The sequence below is a fragment of the Corythoichthys intestinalis genome, chromosome 4 (assembly GCF_030265065.1).
Source record: "Corythoichthys intestinalis isolate RoL2023-P3 chromosome 4, ASM3026506v1, whole genome shotgun sequence".
Taxonomy (NCBI): domain Eukaryota; kingdom Metazoa; phylum Chordata; class Actinopteri; order Syngnathiformes; family Syngnathidae; genus Corythoichthys; species Corythoichthys intestinalis.
Window position 1 is genome coordinate 3,156,908 of NC_080398.1, and position 20,800 is coordinate 3,177,707.

The following is a 20,800-nucleotide window of genomic DNA, read 5'->3' on the forward strand; positions in this document are numbered from 1 at the left end:
CAACTACAAAACAAAAACCAAACACTAAAAAAATACAATAATTTATTATACATAATAATTAAATATTCAGGTTAAAATTTACTGTTGTAAAAAAAATATAAATGTAAAAAATATTTTTCTAATTAAACAAATACTCAAATTTTTTTTTAAATATATTATTAAATAATGATAATTATATAATATATATATAAGTAAATAAAGTATAAGAATTAAAAAGTATATAAACATGAAATATAGAAAAAATATATACATGAATATATATATAACAATAATATATATAAAAAAAATAAAAAGGCTTAAAATAAAAATATATGAATAAATATATGGAACAATAATATATATAAAAATAAAATTTAATGTATTACATACTATAAAAAGTATATATACGCACATATATACATACATACAAATATGTATACATGTATAGGTATGCATATATATTTAATATTCAAATACAGATATCTATGTATATAAAAATAAAAAACTAAAATTATATACAGTATTAATGTATTTTAAAACTTATTGAAAAAAAAAAAAAATTTTTTGTTTTTAAACTTTAGACCCCTGAATTAACATTAAGCAATAAATAAAATAACACAAGTTGTGTCAATACAAACAACAAAGATGGACAAAATGCGCAGTAGGTCAACTTGTCTATTTAATATATAAAATACGGTAAAACATACGCAAAAAGGAGGCGGGGCAAGAAGAGAGGGCGGAGCTTCAGATACTTTGGTACAATAACAAACACTTTTTTTTTTGTAAAAGCAGTATAGATTTTGTAATAACATCAGTGCATACTTTTATTTATGAAAATATACACAAATTGTATATCATTCTCCAACAACAAAAAAAATCTTTTCACAACAAAAAAAGCAGACTAACCCAACACAATATATTAGCTATTTCATATTTTTTTTTTCCATTTTTATATTTTTTTTGTTTCAATATATTTCTGTGACGACGGTGTGTTGATATTACATTTTTCTCCCCTTTTGCTCTCATGCAGCAGTGACATCCTCGCCGACTTAGTGCGCGGGGGGAAAAAAACTGTGTGACGTTTACTCAGAACACGACAAAAAAAAAAATCCCTCAAACAAAAAAAATATTTATAGAATATTCAGAAAAAAAAAATACTAAGCTACACAAAAAAAAATCATGATGATGACATTAAAATCACCATAAAACAGGCGAAAAGTCCGGTATAGTGGGCAAAGCTTCAAGCTGATTGTCTTTTTGAGTGATTACGGCGCCCTCTAGAGGAAATGCACGTGTAACAATGTCCGCGTTATGGCTTGAGGCAGACTCGCAAAATAATGCAGGGGTGTCAAACTCATTTTGGTTTTTATCTCATGTGGTTCGGACCAATTTTTTCTCGCCAAACGAGTTAACTCACTGGCTGCCATTGACGTCTAGCGCTGTCAATGGCATTCATAGCCATTCCTCCCAGTTTTAGTCAATTGGACGTCTATTGTTGTCAGTGGAAGCCAAAGAGTTTATTTTTGGTCACTCCCTGTACATTTTGGGGTATCTCATGGCATCTTTCTGTAGACTTTGGATTCGTTCCTGTTGATTTTAGGGCATTTTCGGGCCACTTCCTGTTCATAAGTCACTTCCTGTTGATTTTGGGGCATTTCCAGGTTGTTTCCTGTTGATTTTGGGTCACTTGTTGTTGATTTAAGGGTAGTTTTAGGTCACTTTGTGTACATTTTGGATCATTTCCTGTTGATTTTAGGGCATTTCCAGGCAACTTCCTGTTCATGGGTCACTTCCTGTTGAGTTTGGGGTATTTCCAGGTTACTTCCTGTTGGTTTTCGGTCACTTGTTGTTGATTTTAGGGCATTTTGGGGGTCACTTCCTGTTGATTCTGGGGGCATTTCCAGGTTACTTCCTGTTGATTTCAAATCATTTCCCTGTAATTTTAGGGTATTTTTGTAGGTCACTTTGTGTACATTTGGAAACATTTCCTGTTGATTTTAGGGCATTTCCAGGCAACTTCCTGTTCATTGGTCACTTCCTGTTGAGTTTGGGTATTTCCAGGTTACTTCCTGGTGATTTTGGGTCATTTCACAGTGATTTTATGACATTTCAGGGACACTTCCTGTATATTTTGAGGCATTTCCAGTTTACTTCCTGTTGATTTTAGGGTATTTTTGGGCCACTTCCTGTTAATGGGTCACTTCCTGTTGATTTTAGGGTAGTTTTAGGTCACTTTGTGTACACTTGGGATCATTTCCTGTTGATTTTAAGGCATTTCCGGGTCACTTCCTGTTGATTTTAGGCCATTTTGGGGCCACTTCCTGTTGATTCTGGGGGCATTTCCAGGTTACTTCCTGTTGATTTCAAATCATTTCCCTGTAATTTTAGGGTATTTTTTTAGGTCACTTTGTGTACATTTGGAAACATTTCCTGTTGATTTTAGGGCATTTCCAGGCAACTTCCTGTTCATTGGTCACTTCCTGTTGAGTTTGGGTATTTCCAGGTTACTTCCTGGTGATTTTGGGTCATTTCCTAGTGATTTTATGACATTTCAGGGACACTTCCTGTATATTTTGAGGCATTTCCAGTTTACTTCCTGTTGATTTTAGGGTATTTTCGGGCCACTTCCTGTTAATGGGTCACTTCCTGTTGATTTTAGGGTAGTTTTAGGTCACTTGGGAGCATTTCCTGTTGATTTTAAGGCATTTCCGGGTCACTTCCTGTTGATTTTAGGGCATTTTGGGGCTTACTTCCTGTTGATTTCAAATCATTTCCCTGTAATTTTAGGGTATTTTTTAGGTCGCTTTGTGTACATTTGGAAACATTTCCTGTTGATTTTAGGGCATTTCCAGGCAACTTCCTGTTCATTGGTCACTTCCTGTAATTTCAGGGTATTTTTAGGTCACTTTGTGTACATTTTGAAACATTTCCTATTGATTTTGGGGCATTTCCAGGTTACTTCCTGTTGATTTTGGATCCTTTCCTGTTGATTTTGGGGCATTTCCGAGGCACTTCCTGTTCACTGGTCACTTCCTGTTGATTTTGGGGCATTCCAGGTTACTTCCTGTTGATTTTGTTTCACCTTCTGTTGATTTTAAGGCATTTCGGGGACACTTCCTGTTGATTTTAGGCCATGTTGGGGCCACTTCCTGTTGATTCTGGGAGCATTTCCAGGTTACTTCCTGTTGATTTCAAATCATTTCCCTGTAATTTTAGGGTATTTTTTAGGTCACTTTGTGTACATTTGGAAACATTTCCTGTTGATTTTAGGGCATTTCCAGGCAACTTCCTGTTCATTGGTCACTTCCTGTTGAGTTTGGGTATTTCCAGGTTACTTCCTGGTGATTTTGGGTCATTTCCTAGTGATTTTAGGGCATTTCAGGGACACTTCCTGTATATTTTGAGGCATTTCCAGTTTACTTCCTGTTGATTTTAGGGTATTTCTGGACCATTTCCTGTTCTTTGGTTACTTCTTATCCAGGTGTCACTTCCTGTAATTTTGGGATAATTTCCTGTTGATTGTAGGGCATTTCTGGGCCACTTCCTGTTGATTCAGGGGCATTTCCAGCTTACTTCTGGATAATTTCTTTTTAAATTTAGGGTACGGTAGCTTAGTGTCCTGTATATTTTGGATCATTTCCAGTCGATTTTAGGTTATTTCCAGGCCACTTCCTGTTCATGGGTCACTTCCTGTTGATTTTGGGGCATTTCGAGGTTAGTTCCTGTTGATCACGGGTCACTTCCTGTTTTAGGGCATTTTGGGGCCTCTTCCTGTTGATTCTAGGGCATTTCCATTTTACTTCCTGTTGTTTCCCCAACTTAAGGGTATTTTTAGGTCACTTCCTGTACATTTTGGACAATTTCCTGTTGATTTTAGGGCATTTCCTTGCCACTTCCTGGTCATGGGTCACTTCCTGTTGATTTTGGGGTATTTCCAGATTACTTCCTGTTGATTTTGGGTCACTTCCTATTGATTTTGGGGCATTTCCAGGTTACTTCCTGTTGATTTTGGATCCTTTCCTGTTGATTTTAGGGCATTTTCGGGCCATTTCCTGTTCACGGGTCACTTCCTGTTGATTCTGGGGCATTTCCAGGTTACTTCCTGTTGTTTTCAGATCAATTCCCAACTTTAGGGTATTTTTAGGTCACTTCCTGTACATTTTGGATCATTTCCTGTTGATTTTAGGGCATTTCCATGCCACTTCCTGGTCATTGGTCACTTCCTGTTGATTTTGGGGTATTTCCAGGTTACTTCCTGTTGATTTTGGGGCATTTCCAGGTTACTTCCTGTTGATTTCGGATCCTTTCCTGTTGATTTTAGGGCATTTTCGGGCCATTGCCTGTTCACGGGTCACTTCCTGTTGATTTTGGGGCATTTCCAGGTTACTTCCTGTTGTTTTCAGATCAATTCCCAACTTTGGGGTATTTTTAGGTCACTTCCTGTACATTTTGGATCATTTCCTGTTGATTTTAGGGCATTTCCATGCCACTTCCTGGTCATTGGTCACTTCCTGTTGATTTTGGGGTATTTCCAGGTTACTTCCTGTTGATTTTGGGGCATTTCCAGGTTACTTCCTGTTGATTTCGGATCCTTTCCTGTTGATTTTAGGGCATTTTCGGGCCATTGCCTGTTCACGGGTCACTTCCTGTTGATTTTGGGGCATTTCCAGGTTACTTCCTGTTGTTTTCAGATCAATTCCCAACTTTGGGGTATTTTTAGGTCACTTCCTGTACATTTTGGACAATTTCCTGTTGATTTTAGGGCATTTTCTTGCCACTTGCTGTTCATTGGTCACTTCCTGTTGATTTTGGGGTGTTTCCAGGTTACTTCCTGGTGATTTTGGGTCACTTCCTGCTAAATTTAGGGTATTTCCAGGGTACTTCCTATTGTTTTCAGATCAATTCCCTGTAACTTTAGGGTATTTTTAGGTCGCGTCGTGTACATTTTGGATAGGTTCCTGTTAATTTTTAAGCGTTTCAAGGTTAATTTCTGATTTTAGGGCATTTTTCGGTTAATTATTTTTTTAACTCATTGGCTGCCCTTGACTGTGTTAGACGTCTATTCCATTTTTCGACAAGGAGGGAGCGAATTGACAAATGTGACTGCCAAGACAAAGGTGAGTCAAGTGCAGTAGTGCACAAATCTCCGGTTTTACGGCGCCAATGTCAAAATAAAAGCATGTGATTTTTTTATGTACAGTATGAATGAGCTACGACGCGCCTGTTAGGCAGAACAACCCCCCCGGGCCGATTTGGACCCCGCTGAGGGTCGTGTGTTTGACACCCCTGTGCTGTAAAACAACTCATTGACGGCGATAGACGTCCAAAAAACAGAAAAAAAATCGCGGACGGATGAACCTTTTGCATTGATTTCTATGTGTAAAAGTGCACTCCAACACCAATTGTCCCTTTTGTGATCCTACAGCGCCCTCTAGTGCATTGTCAACAAATGACAACAAAAGCAGAAAAAAAGGAATTCCACTGAGAATCTTTTTCTGTCCTTACTTCCAAATACTGAGCTCTTATGTACAATCCCTGTGGCGTGCACGTGGTTGTCGTCGTCATTTATCATTATTAATATTATTACTCAAAATTTGTCACTCACACACACGCATTATGTACACACCCCCAATGTGGTTCGTGTCAAGTGACCACACACGCACGCGACCGTCCTCCCTGATTCTGTTGTCGCTGTAGCGACAAATCATTCGTAAATAGCGCGTTGATTAGCTTGATTGGTAGCGTTTTTCATGGTTTGCTTTGGAAATGATGTTGAGTTTAGTGTTAGAAGAATAAAAATACAAGCTTAGGGAAATGATATCAAGCATGCGATGTGTTTTTCTTCTCTGATTGGTCGGAAAATGTCAGCAGTAGCGATAGCGTGGGTGCTAACGGGACGCTAGGTGGACTTGGAAAGGATGGCGGACATTTTTTGGGAGTCGAGTTGCATTTGAAAGTCGTGTTAGTTCGTTTTAGGTTTTATTTTTAAAAATATTTTTCAATTAAATTTTGTAAAAAGAGTTTTTCTCGGCCAGTAAGTGAGCCTACGAAAGGCGTAGCTAATGAATTCGGTTCCGTATGTGTGTTAGTGTTCAAGATAACACAAGAACAAATAAAAAATAATAGTTATTATTATTAAAAAACGTGCATGTTTGTAATATGAAATGGAGGAGGTGATTCAATTTTGAGGTCAAAGGTCACAAAGGTCAGAGAAGGAATTTTGTGATAGCTCATAACAGATTATTCAACTCAAATTTAAAGGGTCAGGGATAGGATACGAGAAAGGGTGAAAGGTCAGAAATATGGCGATGCTTTGAATTTGACTGCTTAGGTGGTGTCCTAAACCTGTTACCTTTACCCCTACATTAACCATAACTAAAAACCCTACATCATCTAGCCCCTTACCCTTACTCCTTCACTAACCATAGCTAGAATTCCTACTGACCCCTCGACCCCTATTGGACCTAAAATCTGAAAAAATTAAGGCCCCACTCAAAACCTATATTCTAAACTTAAAAGTTATCCACAGGAAAAATTCGACACGGAACTCCAAGGCTATTATTAGCCTCACACGCACTCCAATTTTATCCTTGACCTTTGACCCCATCCAGGCATTTACCTACATATCACAGTTCAAATACTGAAAAAAGAATGAAATGCGTAGTAACTACAGCGTCATACTGTTATTGAACAGGAAGTTAGCCATTTTGTCAGCCTGATATCTGTAATCTAAGAGGAAGTTGGTAACCTTCGGGGAATCATCATACAGTATGTCTGTCTGTGTCTTCAAGATAAGTCAAGAACGAATACAGGATTATGAAACTTTCAGTTTGTTTGTAATATAAAATTTTGGGGTCAAATGGTCAAAGTGGTCAGAAAAGTGATTTCACATTCAATTGACGATGATGGACTCAAATTCAAATTTGCAGGGTAGTTGATATGAAGAACGGAAAGGGTCAAAGGTCAGAGGTCAGAAATATGGTGATGCTATGAATTTTGCCGCTTTGGCCGAAATACGCTGTCAAACAACTTCTCCAGTTTGTTTATCAATTAATTTGCAAGAATCCTTAAAAGACGAAGTTAACAAAGCCACAAGATACAAAGCAACTACAGTGGCATGATGATATTGGTCAGAAGGTTAGCCATTTTGTCAGCCTCAGGTCTTAAATCTAACAGGAAGCTGGCAATTTTGAATTGCTGCATCGCTGCGAGTGGTAATGATCTATTACAGTACGTATTATCCTTTGTATGACAAATACATTTTCGTAATATGAAGCGACAAAAAAGCTTTGAAAAACTTAAATTCATTTCATTTCCTGAAACCTCTGTATCTCGAGGTGCCGATGTAATATGAAATGGCAAAGGTTTTGGGGTCATGAGGTCAAAGGTCAGAATAGTCAGATTGGCCAATTTCGTGTTTACTTGATGCCAATTTAACTCAAATTTGCAGAGTAGGTCATATGAAGAAGGAAAAGGGTCAAAGGTCACGGAGGTCAGAAATATGGTGACGCTTTGAATTTGGCCACTTTGGCCGAAATACGCTCTGTGAGAGCGCTTCTCCACTATCATATCATCATTCTACAGTATCATACTGTTATTGAACAGGAAGGCAGCCATTTTGTCAGCTCCATGTCCAAAATTTAACTGGAAGTCTTTAATTTTAGAGGCATAAGGCCTACATTGAACAGAAAGTCTGCCATTTTTTAAGTTGTATGTTCAAAATCTTAACCGTAAGAATGCCTGAACTCAACCAGAAGTCAGTCGTTTTGACAACTCGTGTTTGAAATTAGGGTGAAATGGGGCGATTGTTTACACAAGAGTGAAAAGGAAGTCAGCCATTTTGGGGATAACATGTTGGTGACTGCCTTGTGGCCAATCAGAGAAGAAATAAATGTCACATGGTTTGCTGTTCTATATTTGTTTATGTTTGGAGTCCAAATCCTTCGCTTAGAAACCATCAAGTGTGAAAATGCGGTGGGGTTGTCAGTCTAATATTAGGGGGCGGGGACTTTCATTGTCGTTTTGATGAAAGCTTATTGGCTCCTTCCACGCTATCCACTCAAATACGCTTGTCCGTGTGACAGGTACCGATGCAGAATAAGGGACTGAAGTCAAACCGCAATTGTTGCGTCAAAAAAGTTGAGGACTTTGTAGTGAAATTTCAGGATGAACCAAAAATGTACTTGAAGTCAACCTAATTTGACCTTTTGTGACCTCTCCAGTTTCAGCACATTTTTGCAAGATTTGAGGTTTTAATGGGGACCCGAAGAGTGTAAAATTTTTAAAGATTTATATTTATATTTAGGTATTTATGTGTCAGTTGATGTATATTTGCTTACATCTTTAGCCTGTACATATTTTCATTTTACTATCTATAAATCTTTTTTCTAATTGGTTCTAATGGTTTTGGAATGTAATTTATTTTATCTGAAAAGTCATAATCATTATTCATGATGAATATATTTGTTTAATTGATATGTCCCACCCCCCCTTAATAATAAAATTATAATATAATAAAAATAATATGGTAAAATAAAATTTTTTTTTTGCATTATTTAAGTAGAATTAACTTTGGGGGTAATTAGGTCAAAGGTCAAATTTTAACTCGTATGTTTGTGTTTGAGAAAATTCAAGAACACATGACATGTTTGTAAAATGAAACGGAGGAGGTGATTAAATTTTGGGGTCATGAGGTCAAAGGGTCAAACTGAATTGGAATTCCTGTGTTCAAGATAATCCCTTTATTCATTCTTGAGTTACGATCAAACTAGCATGATATGTTTGTAACATGAAAGAGGGGATTACATTTTGGGGTGGTAAGGTCAAAAGGTCAAATTTAATTTATACATTTGTGTTTGAGAAGATTCAAGAACACATGATATGTTTGTAATATAAAACAGAGGAGGTGATAAAATTTTGGGGTCATGAGGTCGAAGGCTCAAATTGAATTGGCACTTTTGTGTTTGAGATCTCTCAAGAATGACTAAAGGGATTATTATCAATCAAGCGTGATATGTTTGTAATACGAAACAGAGGAGGTGATTAAATTTTGGGGTGGTACAGATGGATTATTTCCAAATTTGCGGGACATTTTTGTAATATGAAACAGAGGTGATTAAACTTTAGGGTCATGAGGTCAAAGGGTAAAACTGAATTGGCATTTCTGTAATTGAAATAATCCCTATATTCATTCTTGAGTTATGATCAAATTTGATTGGTATGTTTATAATATGAACCCAGAGTTGATTCAATTTTGGGGTGATAAACTCAAAAGGTCAAATTTAATTTGTATGTTTGTGTTTGAGAAAATTCAAGAACACGTGATATCTTGGTAATATGAAACAGAGGTGGTGATTAAATTTTGGGGTCATGAGGTCACAGGGTCAAATTGAATAGGCACTTCTGTGTTCAAGATAACAAGAATGACTATAGGGATTATTATCAAACAAGCGTGATATGTTTGCAATACGAAGCAGAGGAGGTGATTACATTTTGGGTTGGTAAGGTCAAAAGGTCAAATTTAATTTGTTTGTTGTGTTTACGATAACTCAAGAACAAAGGGATTATTTCCAAATTTACCTGATATGTTTGTAATATGAAACGGAGGAGGTGATTAAATTTTGGGGTCATAAGGTCAAAAGGTCACAGGCCAAACTAATTTTATAAGAATAAAATATTCATTATAATTGGATAAAAGTCCATTTTTTATATTGGGAAAAACTCATAACCATATGTGAAAACTAAATTAGCTTACGTAAATCCGTTTTCTACTTTTGCACTCACTGGCTGCCATTGACGGCAATAGATGTCCAATCCATTTGGAGTGGGAGTCTCACTTCAAATGGATTGGACATCGATCGCCGTCAACAGCACTGAAACTGCACATGTTAGGTGGATCCTGAAATTTCCCTGCACTTTTTCTCGACGTGAACTTGAACATGTGCACAAGTGTTAAGCATGCTTGTGTTGTGTGAAGGAGTTCTGTGGCTGGTGTGTGTGTAAAGAGGGGATCGGGGGCCTCAACAGGTTCTGTCCGGCCCTGCGCGGGCGCTTCATGTGACCCACGCGTCCAACCTCATCCTCTTCACGTTGTCCTGCTCCGGAGGTTCGGCCGAAGCGGGCCGCAGAAGCAGCATGGTGGGCTGCTGGGCGCCGGCCTGTTGGTGCAGGTGGAAGTCTGGACCCCCGCCGCCGCCCCGACCGGCGTCGTCCCGGTCGCTGCCGTCGTACGAGCTGGCGTTGCTGCTCAGGCTGTCGACTGGAGAACGGCCTTGACCTCCCGCTTCGGGGCGTAAAATGGGGGTGTACGACGGGGCGGCTTGCCCGTGGATTTGAATTCCGCCGCCACCGGAGCCGCCCAAAGCGGGACAAGGGGTGCTGCGGTCCCGGTTGGGCGACACGGGCTCGGATTTGATGTTGACGTGAGGGTTGGTGTTGATGGTCAGCGCTGTGCCCTGAGGGAGGGGGGCCATCGGCCTGCAAGGGAAGCCAAAGAAATACAAGAGTGAAACTTCACATTAAAATCTGTTTGAATGTAATGAGGTCAAAGGTCACTGAAGTTTGTTGCTATATTTGTGTTCAAGATAGATCAAGAATGAAGAACGGGATTATTACCAAATTTGCAGGATACATTTGTAAAATGAAACGGAAGAGGTGATTGAATTTTGGGGTCATGAGGTCAAAGGTTACATGAATAATATAAACTTTCAGAGTGCTCCAGTTTATTTCTTTAATTTTTTGGGGTCCCTACAGAAATAGATTTTTTTTTTTTACAATAAGGAAATGACTTATTTTTGACATTAAAAAGTCAATCAAAAGTTAGACTTTCTTTCCCTAGAATAATAACATCTTATCATGTCTTTTAAAAAAAAAACTAGGGCTGTCAAACAATTAAAATTTTTAATCAAGTTAATTACAGCTTAAAAATGATTTAATTCTAATTAATCGCAATTCAAACCATCTATAAAATGTGCCATATTTTTCTGCAAATGATTGTTGGAATTAAAAGATAAGACACAAGACGGATATATACATTCAACATACGGTACATAAGTATTTCTTTATTATAACAATAAATCAACAAGATGGCATTAACATTCTCTTAAAGCGATCCATGGATAGAAAAACTTATAGTTCTTAAAAGATAAATGTTAGTACAAGTTATAGAAATTTTAAATTAAAACCCCTTAATGTTTTCGTTTTATCAAAATTTGTAAAATTTTCAATCAAAACATAAACTACCTCGCCCGCCATTGTTGATGTCAATAATTACACCATGCTCACTCCACAAACCCATAAAATCATTTGGACCCAAGCGCCAGCAGAGGGTGCCAAACAACAAAAAACAAGTAACAAGCGGACATGACACTGCTGTCATTTTAATCTGTTTGAGCGGGGCATGTGCGTTAATTGCGTCAAATATTTTAACGTGATTAATTAAAAAAAATTATTACCACCCGTTAACGCGATAATTTTGACAGCCCTAAAAAAAAACAACAACACCCACAAATATAAAGAACTTCTTTATATTTTCCAATTAATTACAATATTATCAACAAAAAAAATCTAAAATGTGTGTATTTTTTTCCTGTTTAGCATTGCACAATAATACTGCACAAACTAACAAAAAAAAACTAACTCGTGTAAACGCAACGCTTTAATAAATCCACAAAAATCTGCAGAACGACATCATCCTATCTCCACTTTTTTTTGCGCTGCCAAAAAGTGCCACCTTTCACACTGCAACTTTTAACGAAGGCTCATCCTTTTCCGCTGTCTCCTGTTTTTTTTTTTTGGGCCTGCAGCGCCACGTGACGGACGGCAATTCTGCCAATTAGCGGCTGTGTCCGCCGGAGGGAACTTTCTAATATGTCACATCGGGCGCTAGTATGCACCCGGCGCCGGCGGGTGCGCGCACACTTCCGCGGGTGACGGCGGGCCAAAAAGGTCCGAGTCAGCTTGCGAGCTTCAACTCTGACAGCGCTACTTTTTTCAGTCTACTGGCAAGATGGAATTTTGAGTCAAATAACAGTTTGGAAGTAGAAGATGCAATTTTTGTTGAAATCGCCTGATGGTTGGTTGACTTCCTGCAGATTTTCGGTCACTTTCTATTCATGTTGTGGCATATCATGTGGTCATATCCTTATTAACACATTATTTGCCACTGATGACGTGTCAACGGCACAGAAAGATTGAGTATGTACAGTGAAGAAATTAAGCAGCGTTGTCACAGATTACTTAAAAAAGTAATTTAATTACTGATTACTGATTACACCTCAAAAAAGTAATCTAGTTACGTTACTGATTACTTTATTATCAAAGTAACAGTGTTTTCCGAAATTTCCAGGTTCGCGGTGAATCACTAACAGGCACACTGTTGCTCAATAGACAATGTTTATTGATTAGAAAATGCAGAATAAATGAGATTTATTGATTACAATCCAACAAGAGCAAGCAACAAGCATCAAAAACAACCATAACAAGGGTAACGATGACGCTAGATTTGAGTTTGTCAATCCCAGAATCCCCGCGCTACGTTACAGCACAACCAGGTGTTCCTTGTAGGGCTGCAGCTATCGAATATTTTAGTAATCGAGTAATCGACTGAAAATTCTATCGATTAATCGAGTAATCGGATAAAACAAATATATTTTTAGGTGAAGAGCAATTATAGATATACATGAGAAAACAAGACATTTTCAGTCAATCAATGTCTTTATTTTTGATGTATATTGTTAAAAACAGCCAACAATTGCATCTCAGATGTAACTAGAATTTTAAAAAATGATTAATTCACTGCTTTCACTCAAAAAACCTTTACATCTTATTTTTAAAAAGTATATATATATAAACACACCTAAAAATGCCTTTACGCTTGATAACACACATCACTTCTAGTTAAGTTTTAAGTTAGTCTAAACTGTAAGTCCTGATAGGATTTTGAGTTTTTGCACTGTTCAAAATAAATGTATGATACAGGCTGTATTGGAGCACATTAGGGACTAGTGCTACTTGGTGTTTTATCCAGCAATGACTACTGAGCTAAAATTGATAGTTAGCATTATTGAGTTTTTATTTGACACCCTCATCACTCCACAACGCTATGTTATGTTAAAGCCTGTATGAAAGACACGTTAGCCACGCATCGAAAGCGGTCTTAATTAATTGAAACCTAGCCCTCCGCAGTGCTAACGTAAGGTGAGCTAGTAGTGACAGTAACGTTAATCTTATATATTAGCGCTTAGCGCTCTTTATTAGCGCTTAGCGCTCTACTGCTTTAAGATGGCGGCTGTTTGCTAACGCTGCCCAGACGCAGCCTAGTCTTTCACTGTGCATCTAGTTCAACATACATGTGATCTCTATGAGACGCACCAGATGCTACCTGTTACCAATGTAGCATTGTGCGGGCTAGTATTTAGCAACGTCGGCGTCGTTTGTGGTGGCTGTCGGCTGCGGCAAGTTTTTTTTTTTCCCCCCTTCTTCCTCTCCGCACGTGACAGCGCGTTGTCCCGCATTAAAAGTAGTCCTAGCAAAACGTGATGCTTAGAGCTGTCAAAATAAACGATTACTCGAGGTGAATAAAATTACTCGGATCAGTTTTTAAACTCGAGTTACTCGAGTTGCTCAAGTATTCGTTTCAGCTCTAGTTCCTTGGCAATGAAAATCGCTTACCGTGACAAATGAGCGGGAGCCAACGCTCCGGTTAGGCGGCGAAGGAACAAAGCCAGGCGATCCTGTCCATGAGGCCACTAATTTCCAGGTTCGCGTTGAATCAGTAACAGGCACACGCTCCGGTTAGGCGGCGGAGGAAGTCCGCCAGCGGGTCACGCACGGATCGCCTGGCTTTGTTCCTTCGCCGCCTAACCGGAGCGTTGGCCCCCGCTCATTTGTCACGGTAGGCGATTTTCATTGCCAAGGAACACCTGGTTGTGCTGTAACGTAGCGCGGGGATTCTGGGATTGACAAACTCAAATCTAGCGTCATTGTTACCCTTGTTATGCTTGTTTTTGATGCTTGTTGCTTGCTCTTGTGGGATTGTAATCAATAAATGTCATTTATTCTGCATTTTCTAATCAATAAACATTGTCTATTTTGCAAAAGTGTGCCTGTTACTGATTCACTGCGAACCTGGAAATTCCGGAAAACATGAGTGGCCTCACGGACAGGATCGCCTGGCTTTGTTCCTTCACCGCCTAACCGGAGCGTTGGCTTCTGCTCATTTGTCACGGTAAGCGATTTTCATTGCCAAGGAACACCTGGTTGTGCTGTAATGTAGCGCGGGGATTCTGGGATTGACAAACTCAAATCTAGCGTCATCGTTACCCTTTTTATGCCAGTTTTTTTTTTTTTTTTTTTTTTTTTTTTTTTTTTTTTAAACCTGTCCTGTTCAGCTGTTTGACACAGAGAATGGAAGTCTAAGTGCCCGGATTCTGAACAGTTTTAATGTTTCACATTGAGAGTCTGACATACTCCCATTGTGATCATTCAAAATACCTTTTTATTATGACAAAGCAGCGAACAGGAAGGGATTATGGGGGGACAGAAGAAAAGAAATACAAGAGAAGAAAGAAAAGAAACACATACACAAACAACAACAAGAAATACATTGAACATCTAAACTAGTTACTAATATGCTGGTGCTATCGTCAGCGAGATGTATTTCCGGTTTACACCATGTGGGGGCCTATTGGCCAGTGAAAGAGGAGAATGGGGGTGGGGGTGTCTATAAGACTATAAGCTAAGTGAATGAAAGGGGTAGAGTGTACACAAATCAGTTCTGTGATCTAGAACCCAGTAATCGTGTGAATCTCTTATGAGTGTAAGCCCGTTGGCGACCAACCCTACGCCGCCGCATCGCCAATCCCGGCACCGGAACCCCAAACCCGAGCATGCCTGTTTTTGATGCTTGCTGCTTGCTCTTGTGGGATTGTAATCAATAAATGTCATTTATTCTGCATTTTCTAATCAATAAACATTGTCTATTTTGCAAAAGTGTGCCTGTTACTGATTCACTGCGAACCTGGAAATTCCGGAAAACATGAGTGGCCTCACGGACAGGATCGCCTGGCTTTGTTCCTTCCCCGCCTAACCGGAGCGTTGGCTTCTGCTCATTTGTCACGGTAAGCGATTTTCATTGCCAAGGAACACCTGGTTGTGCTGTAACGTAGCGCGGGGATTCTGGGATTGACAAACTCAAATCTAGCGTCATTGTTACCCTTTTTATGCCTGTTTTTGATGCTTGCTGCTTGCTCTTGTGGGATTGTAATCAATAAATGTCATTTATTCTGCATTTTCTAATCAATAAACATTGTCTATTGAGCAAAAGTGTGCCTGTTACTGATTAACCGCGAACCTGGAAATTTCGGAAAACATTAGTGACGTCATGGACAGGGTCGCCTGGCTTTGTTCCTTCGCCGCCTAACCGGAGCGTTGGCTCCCGCTCATTGGTCACGGTAAGCGATTTTCATTGCCAAGGAACACCTGGTTGTGCTGTAATGTACCGCGGGGATTCTGGGATTGACAAACTCAAATCTAGCGTCATCGTTACTCTTGTTATGGTTGTTTTTGACGCTTGTTGCTTGCTTTTGTGGGATTGTAATCAATAAATGTCATTTATTCTGCATTTTCTAATCAATAAAAATGGTCTATTTTGCAAAAGTGTGCCTGTTACTGATTCACCGCGAACCTGGAAATTTCGGAAAATACTAAGTTACTTTAAAAGTAACTTATTAGTTACTTTTTACCAATTTTTCTCCATTTACTGCCTCAACATAAAAATGACAACAGGAAAATGTCATTGCATGTAATTGAAATTTTCACATAACGGTTAATCTTTGAGTTAGCGGGCGTTTAATTAGTCAATGGGGTTGATTTCAACCACCATTGATTCAAGCTAGCTTAGCCACTCCGGAGCCCTGAAACTAACAAATAACTGAAAAACTGCACGGAATTTGTTCAAATCAACTACAACGACTCAGTAAATCCCCACTAACTCCGAAAGCCTAATGTCAAAAATTCTGAACTTCCCCTTTAAAATAAAGACCTTGCTGTTAAAATATTGTCTATAAAAGTTGTAAAACAATAAAACAAACAACAAAAACTAATGAAATGAACAAGAATCCTACAACGTATTTCATAATGGGTCAAAATCATTTTTCGAGCTGATCATGTGACTAGCAACTGAGACTTCTTTTGCTTTACCCAAAACTACACCTGTGGAGGCAAGATGGATATTTAGAATTTCTACAAACCTAAGCTTTCCAATGCAACCAACAACAACTGAGCTTGAACAGTTTTATATACATACTAGGGCTGTCAAAATGACCGCGTTAACGGGCGGTAATTACTTTTTAAAATTAATCACGTTAAAATATTTGACGCAATCAATGCACATGCCCCGCTCAGATTAAAATGACAGCTGTGTAACGTCCGCTTGTTACTTGTTGTTTGGCGCCCTCTGCTGGCACTAGGGTCCAAATGATTTTATGGGTTTGGGGAGTGAGCATGATGTAATGACATCAACAATGGCGTGCTACTAGTTTATTTTTTGATTGAAAATTTTACAAATTTTAATAAAACATTAAGAGGGGTTTTAATATAACATTTCTATAACTTGAACTAACATTTATCTTTTAAGAACTACAAGTTTTTCTATCCATGGATCGCTTTAAGAGAATGTTAATAATGTTAATGCCATCTTGTTGATTTATTGTTATAATAAACAAATAGTCCTTATGTACCTTATGTTGAATGTATATATCTGTCTTGTGTATTATCTTTCCATTCCAACAATAAATTGCCGGAAAATATGGCATATTTTATAGATGGTTTGAATTGCAATTAATTACGATTAATTATTTTTTAAGGTGTGATTAACTCTATTAAAAATTTTAATTGTTTGACAGCCTAATATAAAACGATCGTTTCCACACACATCCATCCACATCCACACGTCCATTTCATTCAGGAGCATAAAATATCACGCGACATATGACATAAGCATGCTTTTTGGTGTCATACGCACTTTAAATCCATCAATTCTTTGTAGATATGGACGTAAAACAGTCTCGATTCTTGGTTAAAAGCAAAAAAACTGGCAGTTCGCATTTATTTTACGTAAATATGTCGAATGTGCTGCTAGTCTATCAGCCACTGTGGCGCCGCCTTATCACCACAAAGAGCTTTTTATGTTGAAAATTCTTGTGAATAAATGCCTAAATCCCTGCATTATTTATAGATATGGACGTAAAACAGTCTCGATTCTTGGTTAAAAGGAAAAAAAACACACACACACACAAAAAAAAAAAAAAACGGGCCGTTTCATTCATCTTAGCAATGCCCAAAAATCCTCCTAAAGTGACTCAAAATCAGCAGAAAGTGCCCTGAGAACCCCCAAAATCAACAAGAAACAGGCGTGGAAATGCTCCAAAATCAACCTGAATTGATCCAAAATCAACAGGATGAGACCCGAAAAAGCCCCCAAATCAACAGCAAGTTATCAATGAACAGGAAGTGACCCAGAAATGTCCAATTATCAACAGACAATGGTCATAAATGTATAGGAAGTGACCCTGCAATCATCAGAAAGTGACACAAAATGGCGTACCGCAAGCAACACGTCACTTTTACACATTGAAATTCATGACGTTAGCAATTGTGGCTAGGCGGGTCAACCTCCCGTTTGTTCCCATAGAAATAGTGTACGAACGAGATGTTTACGGAGCTAAACCTACCAATTCTGTCCAAAAATGATGTCCCTGGTGCCAAATTCACTGGTAAAGATGTGGAAAAACATACAAATGTTCTGTTAAAGAGATGGTTTGAGTGTTGAGGGCTGAAAAAAACGAGCCGACCTGATCCAGAGTTAGCTTTTTTATTGACACCTTTTTCTTGTGTGACCTAAAAAGTATAGGAAGTGACCTCAGAATGCCCCAGAAATCAACAGAAAGTGACCCAAAATCAACAGGAAGTGACCTCAAAATGCCCGCAAATAAATAGGAAGTGACCAATGAACAGCAAGTAACCCAGAAATGCCCTAAAATTGACAGAAAATGTATCAGAAGTGACCTTGAAATGCCCCAAAATCATCAGGAAGTGACCTGAAAATCTACAGGAAGTGACCCCACGTACTTTTTCAAGCTTATAAGTGCACTTACACAAGATTGGTGAGCGAGGCCAGTCCGATGGGCGGCGCCGTCTGTTGCTGGGCAACGGCCGGCTGCTGTTGCTGTTGCCAGGCAGCCATGTTAGCGGGCACCAGGCCCGCCGGCGTGAACGTCTGCAGGGCCGTCAGGTCGGCGCTCGTCAGCTGGTACTCTGGAACACAAGCCGCAACCCGATTATGCCTCCGCCCGCTAATCCATATTCATCTTCATATCATATTCACACGCGCTTTAGCTTTGAAGTAGCAACAAAGTGAATATTCATCCGCTGCCGGAAGGCACGCCAGATTTCCGAGCTGTTATTAATGTTCTCTAAACGCTTACCTACCGCCGTTTCGGGCCGCCCGCTAACACGCCCGCGCGGGTTAAATCCTAACCCTGAAAAGCTAACGCTGCCTTGAGACTGTACTTTGAAACAAGCTAGGAGGCTAACCTAGCGCGATCTGGGTCAGCGGCTAACTGGGGCGAAACAGAGGTTGTTTTTTTTTTTTGTTTAATTGAAATGCACGGCACGCTTTCATGTCAAAAGTTCAGCGCCAATTAACGGTGCGTGCGAATCTTTTGATCATAAGCGCATCAGCATTGGAAATAAGATGCTTGATTTATTTAAATAATCGGAAGGACGCATGCTGAATTCGCGAGTATCGTGTTATTTTGCGGACTATACTTAGTTTTCAGTGCCTTTGACGGTAATAGACGTCCATTTCAGCAAGTGATGGAATGAATGAACTAGGGCTGTAGCTATCGATTATTTTAGTAGGCGATTAATCAATGATGAATCAATGAACTTTTTTTTCCAACCTGTCCTGTTCAGCTGTTTGACACGAGGAACGGAAGTCTAAGTGTCCGTTTAGTCTGAAGTTTTAATGTTTCACGTATGACATACTCCCATTGTGAACATTCAACATACCTCATTTATTATGACAAAACAGCGAACTGGAAGAGGTGATGGGTAGGGTTGTTCCGATCATGTTTTTTTGCTCCCGATCCAATCCCGATCGTTTTAGCTTGAGTATCTGCCGATCCCGATATTTCCTGACCCGATTGCTTTTTTTTGCCTCCCGATTCAATTCCAATCATTCAAGATAATTTTTCCCGATCATATACATTTTGGCAATGCATTAAGAAAAAAAATTAAATAAAACTCGGACAAATATATACATAAGTACTGTATTTGTTTGTTATGACAATAAATCATCAAAATGGCATTTACATTGTTAACATTCTTTCTGTGAGAGGGATCCACGGATAGAAAGACTTGTGACTTTGTAAATTGCGACTAAATATTGCCATCTAGTGTATTTGTTGAGCTTTCAGTAAATGATACTGTAGCCATGCCCAAATGCATGATGGGAAGTGGACCCATGACTGTGCTTAGTGCTACCAATTGATATATCTTCTCTGCGTTGGGAAAAAAAATAAGGTGGTAAGAAAAAGATCAATTGCTACTTTGCATCCCCACATTGATTCCCATGATATTTCTAATCGTAGGGAGAGGGATTGTACGGCTTTAGCCAATTAAAATAAGGCTCCAAAGGCTGCTAAAATTCACTCTACTCATTTTACGCTGCCTTTTATCTCTCTATATAGGTAAAACAGCACCATTACAGATTGAGCGCGAGAATGCGTGAGTGGGTCGTGCAGTGCATGCATTAATTGCGTTAAATATTTTAACGTGATACATTTTTTAAAAAATTAATTACCGCCGTTATCGGGATGAATTTGATAACCCTATCTTAAGCCTGAATTAAAGACTCTGGATGAGTGTAACATATTATGTCTGTAACGTTAAATACAATTAGAAAACGATTTCATAAAAAAAAAAAAAAATTTTAAAAAGGCATGGACGATGTATTTTTTTGCCGATTCCGATACTTTGAAAATGACGTGATCGGACCCGATCGATCGGCATCCCGACTGCCGTTCACGAAACAACTTTACGAACGATTTCGCGAACTTTCGTTCCGATCGACCGGGACATCTCAAGTTATGGGGGTAACAGAAGAAAAGAAACACAAGAAAAGAAAGAAAAGAAACAGAAACAACAACAACAAATACATTGAACGCCTACACTAACTATTAATATGTTGGTGATATCGTCAGCTAGATGTATTTCCGGTTGACACCATGTGGGGGGCCTGTTGAAAGAAGGGGAGGAGGGTGGGGAATTCTATAAGCTAAGTGATTGGGAGGGGTAGAGTGTACACAAATCAGCTCTGTGATCTAGAACCCAGCAATGATGTGAATCCCTTGTGAGTGTAAGCCCGTCGGCAACCGACCCTACACCAACCCACCCCATCCCATCCCTCCTCCCACAGACCAGCAAAGGAGCCATCGTCACCCCTCCGGAATCCAGGGCGGTCCCCTGGGCCACCCGCGTTTTGATGTTTATATCCCGTAATTTTCGGACTATAAGCCGCTACTTTTTTCCTTCATTTTGATACCTGTGTCTTATAGTCCAGTGCGGCTTATATGTTGATTTATTTGAGTTAATAGGTAACACTTTATGTGACAGCGGCATCATAAGACTGTCATAAGACAGTCATAATTATGACATCATACTATCATGAGCATTACTGAATGCTTATGTAATTAAGTGTCATCCGGGAAATTATGTCACTAGCTTTATTTATTTCCTGCTTGAATTTTTACATCCATTC

The 20,800-nt window shown here is 39.0% G+C and overlaps 1 protein-coding gene across 3 annotated transcripts in view; it reads right to left on the bottom strand.

The window, feature by feature from the left end:
- Positions 1 to 636: 636 nt before the first annotated feature.
- The window catches only part of LOC130915067 (myocyte-specific enhancer factor 2D homolog), a 222,180-nt gene continuing 202,016 nt past the window's right edge, over positions 637 to 20,800 (bottom strand). For all 3 annotated transcript variants that reach the window (XM_057834767.1, XM_057834769.1, XM_057834766.1), the window contains 2 exons: positions 18,135 to 18,294; positions 637 to 10,455 (listed from right to left, as the gene is read on the bottom strand). In XM_057834767.1, the coding sequence (XP_057690750.1) occupies positions 10,032 to 10,455; positions 18,135 to 18,294 (584 nt within the window). In that variant the 3' untranslated portion in view covers positions 637 to 10,031. The remainder of the gene's footprint in view (positions 10,456 to 18,134; positions 18,295 to 20,800) is intronic.